The following is a 15,944-nucleotide window of genomic DNA, read 5'->3' as shown; positions in this document are numbered from 1 at the left end:
CGATAATTACAGCATTAACTTTTTATTTCTGTTCATTATTTCTTGAGTCCACTAGAGTCTACTAGTAGAGAACGAATTCTATATTGTAACGCAAGAGATTAAAATGACATTTTTTTTAACCAAAAGTCTATTTTCGACCTAATTGAAAACGCATTTTTAAAAATAGATAAAAAAAGAACACGAAACAAAGATTTTTCGAAAATTTTTTTGCAAGAATTGATTGAATTAAAAAAGAAACTTAATTAAGTTCTTTGAAGTAAACAATCTTTATAACTGATAAACGTAACTTAAGCATTATCTTATCACTTATTACATTATAAATTTTGCATATACATACATATATATCTTATTAAAAAAATATTTTACGTTTATCGAAAAATCTGTGTAATTTGATATATTATATAAAATTTTTACTTGTTATCCCTGCACTCTTATTTTGTTCATAAAATAATCGCCTACAATAACAACAATAATCGCAATTGAATGAAAAAGGAAATGCAAGCCTTTTGTTGCAATACCATATTTAGCCTGGATATCGATAATTTAAAAATTATGTTGAATTTCGTGTCACAAACACTTTAACAAACACGGAATAATTTTTAAGGTACGAGGGAAAGGACAGCTAGTTTTGGCAATACAAATATACTTTATTTCTCTATGTCTTATACGTATAATAATGCTGTAATTGTGGTCGTCGTTTCGTCAAGGTCCTCACAATCGCACAAATCTACGAGATACTTTCATTCCTCAACTTTCAATGATCTTCTAGCTTTTATCAGATAATGCCTACAGTTTCCGTAATGCGTTGCGTAATTGACGTCCAAGCCTCGGCGACGGTATCCAGGGAAGCCGACGCCCTAAACGAGGCGCGAATATCGGCGGTAACGAACGGTCGTCCTCGTCGACTTCGTACGCATCCCCGTAAGAAAACAGATCCTCACTCGAGCCTCGTCCCAGACGCGGTGTAAATTGAGGTTGTCTCTTGTCGCTGGCTGAAATTTATTCTCGGTGGTCATAATTGCGAGCAAAATGGGAGGATTACATTGTTCTTGAATCTTCAAATTTAACAATGGACTTTGATGCAATTCCATTACATCATTGAGAACGTTAATAAATTTCCAAACGAAACCTCGTGGAAAGGGAGCCCAGAGAGAAATGATTCGTTCATCAATTTGAAGGTGTCGATATCGATTCGACATCTTTTCGACATCGATTGACGAGTCATTTCTCGCTGGGAGAGGGAGAAAAGTTCGAAGAGAACTAAATTAAAATTCTGTTTGAGTAGAGTTTAGTGTAAATTTAATGGAAAAACAAGTTAAAAGGAAATTGACCAAGAATTCTTCTAGAATCTAATAATTATGCAGTTTGAACTGTTCGCAAAAGCGTGCTTTTATTTATTTTTAATTGTTGGCAACTCTAAAGTTATTCAGGATTTTTGTCAAGAGAAAACTTTTTTGAAAAATATCGCTATATAAAACACCGATGTAGAACTCGATAGCGGAAGCTAACAATAATGTCGATTAAATTTCAACGTGATAAGAGAAGACGATTATCGTCCGCGCGAGCGTAACGTAACACGCAAGCTCGGGATTTAATGAGGCCTGAGCGATGAGTTGGCTCTGAAAGATTTCGATTTCTCACCCGGAATCGTGATGACCGCCCAACGCGCGCCGTCTAACGTGTTCGCCAGGACCTCGATCTCGGGGCTCACTTCCTGCTTCTCTTCCGACCTGCGTCTCTTTCCTAAACGCGGGCCGAACCACATGCCGCTGGTGATATCCTGCGTGGTACGCTTGATACACTTGCCCTCGATACACGAACCGAAATTGTTGCTCGGCGTTCTGCCGTCGCTCGATCCGCCGTTCGGGCTCGTCTCCCTCGATTCTGCGAACGCACGGTTAACCCTTTGATGTCCGATGTAAGAAAAAACAAATTTTTTGAAGAAAGAACAAGCATTTATTACATTCAGATACTTATAAATAACTTATTTATGCAACTTAAAAAATGTGTTATTCTGACGCACTACTTCGGCCCTGGCTTCACAGTGAAACCGCTGGTCTAAAATAAATATTTTCTGTTATAAAAATCCATTGTCTTTTAACAAAATTTACTTTAGTACTTATCGTTAGATACGAGCAATCATATGTGAAAGATAAATTTCCATTTATATTCAAAATACTTTTAGCAGAGGCTTATAATGACGCGAGCCCTAGCAGCACAGTGCATTGGCTAAACGTTGGTCTAATGTTGGTTATAGAAATGCCGATATTGTCCAACGTAAAGCCAATATTTGCCATGGAATAAATGTTAATGTTGCACGATAATAATTATATAATATAAAATTTATATTGGAAGTGCATTGACCAAGATTTAACAATGTAATAAGAATATTGGTCTAATATTGATGCAATATTAAAGCAATATTGCTAAATAAACATACTGGCTAAACAAAAAGAGGCGTCCATCTCATAATATTGGACCAATATTGGGAATACTATAAGATTTACATTATTTCCCAATATTGCGTCAATATATTGTGCTACTAGGGAAGGTCAGTATACTAAAAAACTAACATAAGTAGAAATCGAGACAAACCCCACTAGGATGCAAAGGGTTAGTAAAACGTTCGAGACTTTAGATTGCGTACTTTGATCGTCGGGGAAAAAAAATCGGTATTACCGTATTCACCGGAAACGCGAGAGCTCAAGCAGAGCAGCAGGGCCAGGATGCAGACGGTGGTTGCGCGGCTAACGGGATTCCCGGTGACGATCATCGCGGATACGTCGTTCCTCGAGACTCCGCAGCGGAATAATGTCGGGCACGCTGCTGATCCACGGGGTTTTATAGGCGTGGTGGAATAGCGTCGTTGTGAGGGCGTCGACGTTGTTTTTTCCATTCTCATTGTCTTTCATCTCTTTTCTTTCACCCCCGAGGCCAATCACGGTCGCCGGTGAGAAACGATTCGTCTTTATTTGGCGCTCGGCTAACTGTCCTACATACGCAATGAGATTCCCGGATCCAGGATTTACGCGGCGTGTCCTACGCACCTACGCATAGGGCAGCCTCTATTTTCGTTCGCGGACAAAAACGTTGGTAGTTTTCATTAATTCTTTTCTCAATGAATGTCAATGAATGGGGAGGCCGTATCGATTTCCTCGCGCGAAAATGCGTATTTTATTCCGATTTTATTAATGAATTTAATTTTGCCGCGTAAACTGATCATTCTGTTTAAAAATATACCTTGTTGTGTAGAAGGAATTTTATTGACATTTTATTAACAAAGAAGAAAACAAAATTTCTGATTGTTTTATATAATTCATTTATATAAATCTTATTTCTCTGCTATATATACTCCTAGTAGCACAATATATTGGCGCAACATTGAGAAATAACGTAAATCTAGTATTCCCAATATCGGTCCAATCTTGTAAGATGAACGCCTTCTCTTATTTAGCCAATATGTCTATTTAGCAATATTGGTTTAACATTGTATCAATATTAGATCAATATTCTTATTACATTGTTAAATATTGGCCAATGCACTTCCAATATAAATCTAATATTATATAATTATTATCGTGCAATATTTACATTTATTTCACGGCCAATATTGGCCTTTACGTTGGACAATATCGGCCAATGCATTTCTAATATAACCAACATTGGACCAATATTTAGCCAATGTTTAGTCAATGCACTGAGCAACTAGAGACGTATACATTAATCGATTTAACGGTATCGTAGTTTCTAATGAAGAGATTAGTTATTATTACACTGTTGCAACAGATGATAGTTGCCAAAAGAAACTTGGAAACATTTTAAAAGGTCATATAATAAATTAGCGCATACATTTCTTGGAAATATGTTAATATAAATGTTTTACATATCTCTCTCTCCTCTTGGAAAAATTTTATAACCATGTCATCCTTTATAAAGTGATTTCGTTCGAGAACGTAATCAGGGAAGACGATTAAGTTGCGCTCAAACGCAAATCCCGTGCACTTCGGAGATTTGCCAAATTGATTTGAATTAATTGTAAACAACATTTCTATATAGATATGTCCTTTTTTCTAAAATCCTGTTTTTCTCCTGCGTATTTTTCATACCCCACGTGGCGTAACAAATGAACTGCGCGGCCTCCTGGCGTCCAATTGAACGAACGATTAGTCTTGGATTTAACTTGTCGATTGCCGGCTTAATTCGGCGATCAATGAGTTCGCATTCTTTGCACTCTCTCTATAAAAGCGTCAGATCTGTTGAACGAACCCGACATTACCCTAGAATCGCGTCGTGCATCCTCGGAAATGTGATACTAAAATCCGTATATATATTTATTTTATACAAATAACGTTATTAACGTTACTATATTATTCTTGTACAGTTTGTGCTTATCGTAGGACAACGTGCACGAGTAAAGAAGTGAAACTCGAAAAAGTTTGACTCAATTACGCATTACGAATTAATGTTAATTCTTTGCAATCAGAATATTTTAATTGATAATTGTGAATTCTGTTATTTGCCTTCGTTATTAAGGTGCAATATTATTAAAGTGATTAATATTATTACCAAAAATTATTTACCATCAATGTCAGCTTCTTTACGGTGTATGACTTTTGCACTGTCGAAATGATATTAATTCAATTATTGAAGACAATTGAATTGAGATGAATACTTTTGCAAAGTAATATTTTATCAATGTGTTTAAAATTGCCAAGAAAAATATTTACAATCGTGTGTGCAAAAATTATCTTAATTTTTTTCAAATGTTTTGTGCAATTTCCGTCTCTAAAACATAACGCGATCTCTGTCAATTAACGCGTCGCCTTCGTCAGCCACTAAATCAAAGACAAATTAATCGAAGACTTGAAACTATGCGATTGCGTGCGGGTTTCTTTTCGGGACGTACACATGGGTCGTCACACGTACGTACGTGCAACGAGCATGTCTTAGGCGTGCAATTAGGGTGAGCTCCACACACATGGACGGTCGTGGTTTTTCAGTGAGATTTAAGTGGGCGAGTCACACTCGTCCTACGCCGGCTACGTGCGCCATCGTACTTTTAATACTTGTCAAAGCAAACAAACGCCCGCTTCATGCTTTTTTATAGCGATGCGATATTTGGTAGACATACGATGTAAGAGCACTTGCATCTGCCCAGTCGAATGCGCGCCACGAAAATCTTCCCACGTGACGATATCTCGACGTCGTTCTCCTCGCTCGTATCGCGAAGATCATTCACGATTTCGGTAACGAAGATTGAATTCGATTACCAAAACTGATTGGAGTGATTTAATGAGTAATTCCATGTGTGAGAGAGAGAGAGATTTAAGAATAAATGTTACGAATGCATTTTATACACTCTCCATGTTTGGCGGGGAAAGTGTTCTGTTAGGATATCAAAATAAACGAATTCGTCCAATTATCATTATTGGGAACAATCGGGAGGCGTTAACTCAATTACTCATTGTTCTCCTAAAGTGGACCTGGACGATTATGGGGGGTGATAAGTCGACCTGCCCGAAATAAGTGAGATAAATCTCTAATCTACTACCGGGTATGTTTCACATCTGCTTACCGCGCGATGTTCCAGGATGCTCAGAGATGTTTATTTTGCTCCTGTCTTTGTTATCTTAGTTAGACATCGTTACTTTGAACTGGCGATCAGTCATTTGTGAAAACGCTTAGATCGGCGAAGATTAGCGCTATTCTTTTTCACAAACCAAAGGACCCCGCACGACTCTTATGGAACAGTGACCCCCAGTCATATAATATTGTTCCGTTCTGAAATATTATATGTTGCAATTTTTATTTGTTTAGAATGATAAAAGCTGCAACATATTTCAGAACAGCGCAATTTAATCACCGCTTATCTATACGCGGAGAGAATGTTCTAATAAAATTTATCCTGAAAATCGTGGGACAGGGTGGCGTTTTGAAAAACTTTACGGGACTTTTCCGAAATTTTACTGTACACTTTACTAGTAAAATGTATACTAGGTATAATTACTCGCAAAATGTATGGTAAAATTTTTAAACACTCTCATAAAATTCTTTGAAATGCCGTGTTGTCCTACGATCACATGTTTTTCAGGATAAATTTTCAGAGAAAAGTCTCTCCGTGTAAGAAGCGTGCAGGGTCCTTCGAATACTCATTGACCTGTCTTCCGACTATTCCCCCCATCTTATCATATTTAGTTAAAACATATACGTTTTATGAATGCTTCTTAGTGCAACGTTAAATACAATAATCGTAATATATTTTAAAGGTGTCATTTATTACGATTTTTTTAAACGGTTATCATTTTTTAAGATTTTGTATAATCATTAACGGCAATATTTTTTAGAAGAACTAAAATGCGATTTTGTTCGGTTTTTTGCGAACAGAGAAAACCGAGAGTGAGCACGCGCTATGTCGCGGTACAGTACCGGCTAAAATGCTATCACCTTTTGATTTTTTTTAGTATAACTTTCGTCAAAGTGCATCAAATGTGCTCAAAATTTTACAGTAGACACCTGATAACAGGTGCATCTTGTACGGGGTAACAAAATTTGAACAAAATACGTCATGATTTTCGAATTTTTTATTTGTGCACTTTAAACAATAGTTACGCTCAAAAAAATCGAAAGGTGATATAATTTTGGCCGGTACTGTAGGTGTGAAAGAGGGCGGGGTAGGTGAATCGGTAATGCTTTGTAAACTCTTGCCCTGACGAAGCCCAGAACACCTCGCGGTCGACGGTGCATGAAGGGAAAGAGCGAGCGAGAGCGAGCGAGCGAGAGAGAGAGAGAGAGAGAGAGAGAGAGAGAGAGAGAAACATATATATATAGATAAACACTCCCATGATACCGTAAGAACTTGGTTATTCTCGGTAGCCAGAAGAGGAGACGCCGTTTCCTCGCACGTGAAAACGAATTTTCGCGACGTGTACAAGCCAATTTCCAAGCACCTATTGCATTACAATCAAAATTGCAGTTCGTGCAAATATTTCATTAATCGGTCTGCCACTTAAAATTAAATAATTCTTAATGCCTTTGGGCAATTCAATGCACTAATTTTTATGTAAAATTCACCTAGTTTTGAAGACAATTTCCATTTTTTTTCCATTTGAATACCAATATTTTTATGAATAGTTAAAATTGCGGCTTTTTTGTGAGTAAAACTCTCGCCGTGTGTGTCAAGTAATAATTAAACAGCAAAATTGCTCCCTTTGCTTCAATTTTAGCGGGCTTTACTTTGCTAACATTTTAATCTGAAGTACAGTTATTATATTTAGCGACAAATTTATGTTCGTTGCTGCGAAATCGTGCAATGATATAGCAGTAGTAGACTCACAGACAATTCTCGCTGCAAAATCGAGCACACAGAGAATTGTCTTCGAGATAGAATGCTTGACAAGGAACGCCGACACCAGAGAGCGAAGGGTTAACATTCTAGCATACCGAACGTATGAGAGACAGATACTCGGAATACTCTGCTATTTTCTTACAACAGACTGCCCTTTCTACAGAAATCCGCATATTTTATTGTAAATCATCAAAGATAACATTGCAATATAATTGGGGTATAAAATACACCCTACGGGAGTAATGGGTTACCCCATAGATAATACAGCTTTTCAGAGATATTTTTGTAACAAAAACTTTGACGTTTTAATTTTAATCCAAAGTATATTTTCCATTACTATTTAATTCTTCCCATTTTAATTTAAAATTTTTAATTCCTGGCAAAAGTCTTACGGTTTTGAGCTAAACAATAAATCAAGTTCTTTTGTACCCTTACGCGAAAAAGTAATGAAATAATTACTAGAAAACTAGCAGGGATAGGAAGTTACTTTTTAAAAGTAACTCGTTATCGCTTACTTAAAAAATAACGATTCGTTACCTTTTTAATTCTGAAACGAGATCAGGCAAACTAAAACATCTTATTAAGTAGATACAATTGTATCTACTTAAATAAAGCTACTAGCCAGTTGGGTTGACCATAAGTCCCTGTTAGAATTTATTCATTACTGGTGACCATAAGCAATCTTCCTAAAACATCTACTTTTGCAATAGTTTTTACTAACAAAGATATTAATAAAACAATTTTTTATTTTAAGCTTGTAAAACCATGGAAAATTTACGGAGATAAATTTTAAAACGCCCAAAATGTAAATAAAAGTTTTGATTTCGTTCAGAATTTTAATGGAATAATTTTAAACTTACCTTAATTATAACAACCCATGATAATAATAGATTATGAATATCGATCGATGCCTGAAGATTGAATGTAAGAAAATATAGTTATATTTTATAACTGGGTTCGAAATATAAAAAGTAACTTGTAACAGTAACGGCGTTACAAGTAACGCGTTACTTCCATACCCTGAAAATTATTGTACATCAGTAATTGAATCATTAGAAATTACTGATGTACAGTAATTTTTTAGTAATTATTTCTTCGCTCTTCCGTAAGGGTGCCGCATTATTTGTGAGTCAACTCAGTAATTATGTTAAGAAGAACGACGCGAGTAACATAGGATCAAAGAAACGTAATAAACTGTGATAAACCGTGATAAAATGCGTGATACAGTCTGATCGATACAACGCGACCGTGTGATAGTGCAGAATATATAATAGATAGTGTTACGCTGCCGATGGTCGCGACCAACTTGTCACTTAGAGCATCGCGGTTTAATTAGTCGGACGTGGACGAATGAATTGTAGGATCGAATAACAAAATACGCGGCTTCGTTAGCGTCGGAGGAGCTGGCTGAAATGTTTACGGCGAGGCAACAGCGAGGCTCAACTATTAACATTCTCGAAGTCCCGCGGACGTGCACGCTCGTATATAATATAGTGCCACTCGTTGCGATAAACAAACGGCTCGTCAATCGCCTCGGTAATACATATCGATCCCGGGCTTCGCGATCACTCGCGTACAATACACAAAACCGACAATGTCGTCTTCGACTGGCACATCGAATCGTTGTTTAGATACAATGGACATTGATGGACCGGTGCCATCGAGGACAATCGCACAAATATTTAGTCTCAGTAGAGTCAAAGTTCCTGGTAGCAAAAACTAAGACTTAATTACGCCAGTTGAACAATTGAAGTTGACTGATAGGGTAATCGTAAATTGGCAGTCTCGAAATTTTTGCGATAGCAGTCGATAATAATCAAATAATATTGAGAGCCTTTTCTTCGCCAGTGATTAATTGAAATAAAACGTAATGGGCCAAATTATTCGACATATCTGGCAATACTTCATTAAAGGAATTACACGACGTTTTGACCGAGAATTTCGGTCCTTTTCAAGTATGAAAAGCGTCTGATTCCCTAAATAATCAATTAGTTAAATATTTTAAGTAATTAAACAGAGATATAAGGAATGTACCTTGAATGATGAAGAAAGATTTCTATGATCTGTTTGACGATTTAAATTTTTAAGTTTAACTTCGACTTAACTTAAGAAATTAAGTTACATTTCAAGAAACTAATTCGTAAATTTTGATTTTAACGCCCGCGAGGAATTCCCTTCCTACAAAATATAAGATATAATACGCCTAGAGTAGTTTTCTTACAGTTCGTAGTCTGAAAACATTTTTTATATGACGCGGAGTAACGAATGCAAACGGGTACAAATCTGAAGATTGATAAACGAGCGAAGTTAATTATATAAGCAGAGGGCAGCATCAGAGATGCTGTCTACTGTCGTGCTGGGACAAATAGACACTAATATTTCCTCCTCGGGATATATTGGCTACATGTAAAGTATCAGATACGTTACATGGGACCAAGTACTGGCGCCAGAGTAGCCACGAAATTCGAAACCGCTCTGCACAATGAGTTCTCCGTCTATAATGGGCAAGCTGAGTAGAAGGAAAAGAAGGAGAAGAAGGAGAACTTCTCACGGTTTCTCCTCTTGTGGGAAGTGTGAGTTATATATACGTAAACTAAACGTACAAAATGACGCGAATGCGAAAACAATGCCACAAGTTACTTTGAATAAACTGATTCGTTTTCATGTTGCTAGAAAACACAATATAAAAATGTGAAAGAATATTTTTGTATTCTTCCGAGTTTTGATTTGAGCATCTTTATCGATTAAAATGTAAAAATATGTGCGCGCAACGTACTTTTTGTGCTTATGTTTACTCTTGTTATACTTTTATAGCACACCAATGTTTTATTTTATAGTATATAACAATTCAATAATTTTACTATTAGCTTAACAGTTACTTTGATTTTAATGAAATATAATTATCTTTTTTACACACACACACATGTAATTTACGTAGAGTCGTAAAGTTCTATTTTCTATAAAAATTGGATGAGAAATTTATAGATTCATTATTTACGAAAATAATTTATTAGAGAGGTAAAAAGTAAGATGTTACATTTTATGGTACTTTGTTTATTGCTTGCGACATTTTATACATTTCTATAACGATACTTTATACAAAACTTTACAAAGGTTCTTAATTCTAATCAACGACACGTGTTCAACCCAAAATCGTGATCTTTATTATAACTTAATCGCGTTACTATTAACTTAAACGAAAAAGAGTCTCATCGGTAAAATAATATTCTTTGGCTCAAAGTATGAACACCGATTGCTACACAAGGAACAAAATTCTACGTATATATACAATAATCATGAACGCGTACTATATACAAAATAATCCACCCTTTTTACACCGAGTAATTATATCTTTTTCCCGATCGCGAGTTTTCGGGATTTTTCTCAAAGTTTGGGATTTTTTAATAAAACATTATTTTTATCAACAAAGTTATATTATTTCTCAATAATTTTGAATTTCTCACACTTCTTCCGAGCATTTGAAAAAGTTTGAAAGCCGCTAAATCGCGGGGGCCGCACTTTCTTCCCGACGTAAAAAATAATGTCAGGCGCAAAAAGGAACGATCGTTTCGAGCGATATTTCGTGAAATATCGCGGATATGTTTTGACAGTGGTGTCTCCGGTATATTTTATTGCATCTGGCTGGTCGGTGATTCTTGCTTCAATTCGAGGGCCCACATGTGCTGCGGCCAACCGGTCCGTCCTTTGCTCTTCGTCGGTTCTTCGTGGCCGAGATTTGAGGCAGATTGCAAACACGACTCATTCTGCGAAGAAACAAAAATACCCGATGACACATGTCCTCATCAAAAGTTAATCCTATCTCTATAGCTAATAAAACTGTCAACTCTACAATTTAAAATGCTTCTTTTCATTTCGTCTTTAATTTAATGTTAGACGTAAGATCAGGTATGGAGGGGGAACTTCAATTATTAAGCAAATTGATCTAAGAGACGAAGGGCATTGATTATCTACCACGAGTGAGAATTGTAGTGATCTTTATCGAAGAGAGAAATTTCCACGTGGGCGGTAAACGATCGCAGAAAGTGAAGAAAGCCACAAAATACAGGGTTCGAGGAAAGCAAATTGTTTCCAAAGTTCAGAATTAGTAGACGATTGAGCGGAAAATCGAATAGAATTCCCTTTGTTTCCTTGTAATACTACCTTCTATCAAGTCCTCTAAAGGCAATGACCTCTCGATTGAAACTCAGCGATCCATTATTGGAACAAAGCTGTGCCTGTGTAACTCTTTTATGTTCCATGCAATGAATTTTTTAAATAAAGTAATAAAAGTAGTAAATAATTACAATCAATTATACTCGTTAAATAAAATCATCATTACAGCATCTTTATAATTGAATTAGATTGAACAGTTTCTTATTATGCCTTGTTAATTAAACTTCAGTCAAGCAAATGGAAAATTTTTCTACGATCTTTGATCCATCAGGTTTTACACATTACACATATTTTTAATAAATCTCGAGGCAGTACAACGGCTTTAAAAGATCGAGTTCTCAGGCCGACGTGAACGTAATTATAGAGGCGAATGTTTACGTTGGAGCAACGCTTACAAAAGCGTTTTGAAAGATTTAAGAAACTCCGTCTACAGGAGACGGAATAATTCATCCTGAAGAACTTTTGAACCCACGGCCGAAAGCCGCCGCACGCGGCCTCGAGTAGCTCTCGAAATTCTTTAAGACTTTTCGGAAGGATGAAAACTCTCACGAATACGAAAATGAATAAAGAAAAGCACAAAAGCTAGATAAGCAGAAACCATAGGCGCTATCTCGTTGGCATATATTTCTAACAAAACTTGTTGAGTTACTATTGTCTTATCATTGCTGTAAAAATTTGCGTTTTACACGCTTAGATAGAAAATTGTCGATTAACGTGGGCGACTGTTATTGAAAGATAACTCACTAATTTACGTGACATTTCTTGAAAACGCAAAAAACACATTCTTTCTCCCGCTCACATTTTCTATCTCTTTGCTCTCGCATTAGTCTCCTCCAATTCTTTCACCGCTACGTAAGTAGTAATGATTAAGTTATTTACTTGATTAGGTTGAGTCGCTTTATTCCTCCTGCCGTTCGAGAGAATCTCCGCGCGGAAGGTCTGCGGTTCCTCTCCCTCGTCGCTTTCCAACACCGCCATAAGATACCCGATGTAGGACGCGGCTAGCCTTAAGGTCTTGATCTTTGACAATTTTGTATCCGAGGGCACGTTAGGAATGCATTCTCTCAAATCAGAAAAGGCATTATTAATGCTTTGCGTCCTCCTCCTTTCCTTTTTGTTCGCGGTGTTCCGTCTCTTCGGCCTGACCGTCACGCCACCCTCGCGAACGCCCTGGAGATGTTGCTGAAGGGTGCCGCCGACGATCTGTTGGCCAATCTGGGCGCTCGCAAACTCGTGCTCGCGTCGGTGACCAGGTTGATGGTGGTGATGATGCGGATGATGGTGGTGATGGTGCGGTGACGTTTCCTGTTGGGCCTGGGGGTACGACAGGGTGGCGTAATGCTGGCCGGCCGAGGGGTGCACGTACTGTTGCAGAGGCGAGTAACTCGGCTCCTGGACCCCGATCTCCTCGATAAGGGGTGGCGTCGACGCGGTGGGGCTGCCGGCCCCCGAGCTACCCCCCGAAATACCGGAATCCGCGCCTCCCCAATACGTGGACTGACTGTCGGCATCGGGAACCGAGCCGAGGGACCCTGCGCAAAAATCAGATGCATGCCGCATTTTTTGTGAGATCCACCGATGAAATTCATTGCTAAATGATTGTCGTGAAAAAACCGTGTGTAATTACACGCGAATATAATTCTTTTTATAGGAAACTCTCCTTCGCGGAGGTTGCGACATAACAGCCCACGTATTTCGCGACTCGACGTTATTATGATTCTTAGAGGCGTTTGATAGGAATATAAACGAATGGGGACATTAAAAAACGACACGGGATCTCTAGTCCGCTTTTAACATAAGTTTTATGTTAAAAAATTTAGTAAAATTATTATACTCTATGACATTTTTTTAGATAACTAATACACATATATAGAGTTCAAATTAAATTCGTTGAGATTTTGCATTTGTTGGATTTTCGTATTTGCTTTGTGAAGAGAAATGATACGAGTATTGCCGCGTGCGTAATTAATTTAAAGCGTAATTGCTTACCACAATAATAGTATATCTAACATATGTTTCTTGTAATGTTTTCCATTAATATGAGTAAGAAAGTGACTTTTCGAAGAGAAAATATTCCCGATTTGCAGTAAAACATCCCGTTAGATGTTGAACTGACAAATTAATCATGTTCATAAGATGTTTAAAGCAAAAAATACATCGTTCGCATTAAAAAGTCTTATCCAATGTTTATTCTTAAACTTTTTGCATTTTGTAATTAATCAATCTTTCATTAAATGCTTTATGCTGTTTGATTCATCGCTTCTTTCGATCGGCCTCAATGATAGTGTTGCTCGAACATGAATTAATAGCAAATTAGTGATACGAAAAGCAAAAATGACGACAACCTTCCCGTGCAAACCGGAAAAGCGAGTTCTACCTTCACGGAATTTTTCCACTTGTGGATTACGGAAATGGTTGATATATTATTAGTCGTGTTATTATTTGTATATTGAAATAGGATACGATCCACGATGCGATACACTGCGCAAAATAATACGACTAAAAAGATCGACATGTTACAGCAGATCCGAAGCATATCTCGAATTCAGCTTGCGCGCAAAATTAATAAAAATTTCCGTAATCTGGAGGATTTCTGTGAAACACGGTTCCTTGTGTAGTGGAAATACACTTACATGTAAATTTTTTTATGGAGAGATAAAAATAATAGATTTTAGACCCATTAAAACGTTTCTACTTTAGAAGTCGTGCTTAAGCTTGAGATTACTGCTCGTTACCCGGGAAAAATGGACAAAAATCTCATTATATATGTCTCAATCATGTAATAGCTAATTATATCTCATGAGATCCAATATTAAAAATCATCGGACCCTCAGAAATATAGTTAATACTATGAAGTGTGATGTGTGAATCAATTGACTGTTTCCCTCGCTGAGAGTGAAAGTCTACAACTTTTGGGGGCTCAGCCGGGATAATCACACTCCACAGAAATTTGACACTTTCTTTATTGAGATCTACCTAAATCTATAATTAAATGTCCTAAGAGAACATAATTAGATGACAATAGATAACAACATTGAATATTCAAGAAAAGTGTCAGCTCTCTGAAGATCTGACGATGTTAGAATTGGATATAATTAGATATTACACGATTGAGACATATATAATGAGATATTTTTATTTTTTTCCCGGGTAGTCCTGAAAAAAAAATTGAAGGAGAACGCGCTTCGCTTCGACAATCAAAAACTAGTTTTAGGAGTAATTGAGCTCGTGCACTCACCGTAGGGAAGTTGAGTGACATAATTATACGGCTGATGCCACTGCGGATAATACTCGGGTTGCGCCTCGTATCCGCCAAGCATGTTGCCCGATATCTTATCACCGTCAGGCTCCTTTAATTCGTCACAATTGGTACCAACTTCACAAAACGTTCACCTCGAATCCTCAACTTAAACTCGTTGCCGATCAATTATTATATTTTATTATACCGTTACGCCTTCTTATATATGCGTGAAAAGGCTTTCGCCAAAGGAAAACGTTGCCGCCTAATTATTATATTTTATTATTTCCGTTCATTATATCTCGTTACACGTCTCAAGCATCCGAAAACCTCCGTGACTCGCACTCGGACTTTGTCTGAACGAGATGAAATTTATCGCCGATCCGATTGTCTCGTATTATTTGCGTAGGCTAATTTTTTTTCGACGACTGGTACCGTCCACTTGGATCTCGCCCCACGGGAGTTATCGCCGATACGCGTGTCTCATTATTTTCGATGGACTACTCTTTTCCGTTTTCCGCTCGCGGAGGGCGTTTCTTCTACAATTTGCGTCCGAATGTCGCGTGCGCGAGCTCTCGGCGCCGGCTGTCACCCGACGTAGGCTGAGATCGGCTATATTTGCGCTCCCGGTCCCGCTGTCCGAAGTACGCGTATGCAGTTTCGGATGTGTGGTCGAAGGGACACTGAGAAAGCGGAGTTCGGTGCGGTACCGATCTGCTGCCCCCCTTGCGCGGTTGCGACGCAGTCCCCGGTTCCCAGCTTCGTCGTCGGTGGTAGCAGCCACGCGAGTACGGGTGGGTTGTACCCGCCAGAGACCTGTCGTGATCCGACCCCGTCAAAACGGGCGGAGCTCGGTGTGGTCTACGCCCCGGAGAGGGACCCGGGATTCAATTAGTAAATTGAGGGAGCTCGCCGTCGACGGACGGCGAAGTGGGGTATGATTTAGGGTATGACGTCCCTCGGCGGAGGCGTCCTCCCGCCGCGGCTGCGAACACGATCCGCGGACGTATCGCCATCGCCGTTGTGCTCGTTCTTTTTGCCAATCGGCCAGAGCGAGTGCTCCGGTTCTTCATGGTGTAATAATATTAGTCGCGAGATATCGGCGCGATACAGCGCCAGGGACTGCGACGCAAATTAGACGAGGATACAGCGGCCAGTGCGAAGGGAGAGGGACGGAAAAATTTCATC

The 15,944-nt window shown here is 38.2% G+C and overlaps 2 protein-coding genes across 3 annotated transcripts; both read right to left on the bottom strand.

Annotated features, from left to right (window-relative positions):
* Positions 1–359: 359 nt before the first annotated feature.
* On the bottom strand, positions 360–2,935 carry LOC105570490 (PBAN-type neuropeptides-like). 2 transcript variants are annotated; one of them, XM_012027724.1, is made up of 3 exons: positions 2,689–2,935; positions 1,642–1,884; positions 360–992 (listed from the first exon to the last, which is right to left on the bottom strand). In XM_012027724.1, the coding sequence occupies exons 1-3, from the start codon at positions 2,900–2,902 to the stop codon at positions 787–789; spliced, it is 663 nt and encodes a 220-aa protein (XP_011883114.1). In that variant the 5' UTR covers positions 2,903–2,935; the 3' UTR covers positions 360–786. The 2 variants fall into 2 exon arrangements, with proteins under 2 accessions (XP_011883114.1, XP_011883113.1); XM_012027723.1 differs by having other exon boundaries at positions 2,680–2,933.
* A 7,448-nt stretch (positions 2,936–10,383) lies between these two features.
* Positions 10,384–15,540, bottom strand: LOC105570489 (heart- and neural crest derivatives-expressed protein 2). Its single transcript, XM_012027722.1, has 3 exons — positions 14,757–15,540; positions 12,398–13,050; positions 10,384–11,109 (listed from the first exon to the last, which is right to left on the bottom strand). Exons 1-3 carry the CDS (start codon positions 14,836–14,838, stop codon positions 10,975–10,977), a joined length of 870 nt encoding a protein of 289 aa, XP_011883112.1. The 5' UTR covers positions 14,839–15,540; the 3' UTR covers positions 10,384–10,974.
* Between the last annotated feature and the right edge of the window lie 404 nt (positions 15,541–15,944).

Source organism: Vollenhovia emeryi, unplaced genomic scaffold (assembly GCF_000949405.1).
Source record: "Vollenhovia emeryi isolate VEMERY1.0 unplaced genomic scaffold, V.emery_V1.0 DF939120.1, whole genome shotgun sequence".
Classification (NCBI taxonomy): domain Eukaryota; kingdom Metazoa; phylum Arthropoda; class Insecta; order Hymenoptera; family Formicidae; genus Vollenhovia; species Vollenhovia emeryi.
The sequence above is the reverse complement of the archived record's forward strand: the minus strand, read 5'-3'. Positions and strand labels throughout refer to the sequence as shown.

Coding starts and splice junctions, on each gene's coding strand:
- LOC105570490 (XM_012027723.1), bottom strand. CDS start 2,902: ATGAGAATGGAAAAAACAACGTCGACGCCCTCACAACGACGCTATTCC. Junction 1,885..2,679: donor TCGCGTTTCCGGTGAATACG/GTAATACCGATT, acceptor GTGCGTTCGCAG/AATCGAGGGAGACGAGCCCG. Junction 993..1,641: donor GGCGGTCATCACGATTCCGG/GTGAGAAATCGA, acceptor AATAAATTTCAG/CCAGCGACAAGAGACAACCT.
- LOC105570489 (XM_012027722.1), bottom strand. CDS start 14,838: ATGCTTGGCGGATACGAGGCGCAACCCGAGTATTATCCGCAGTGGCAT. Junction 13,051..14,756: donor TGTCACTCAACTTCCCTACG/GTGAGTGCACGA, acceptor ATTTTTGCGCAG/GGTCCCTCGGCTCGGTTCCC. Junction 11,110..12,397: donor AAGCGACTCAACCTAATCAA/GTAAATAACTTA, acceptor GTTTCTTCGCAG/AATGAGTCGTGTTTGCAATC.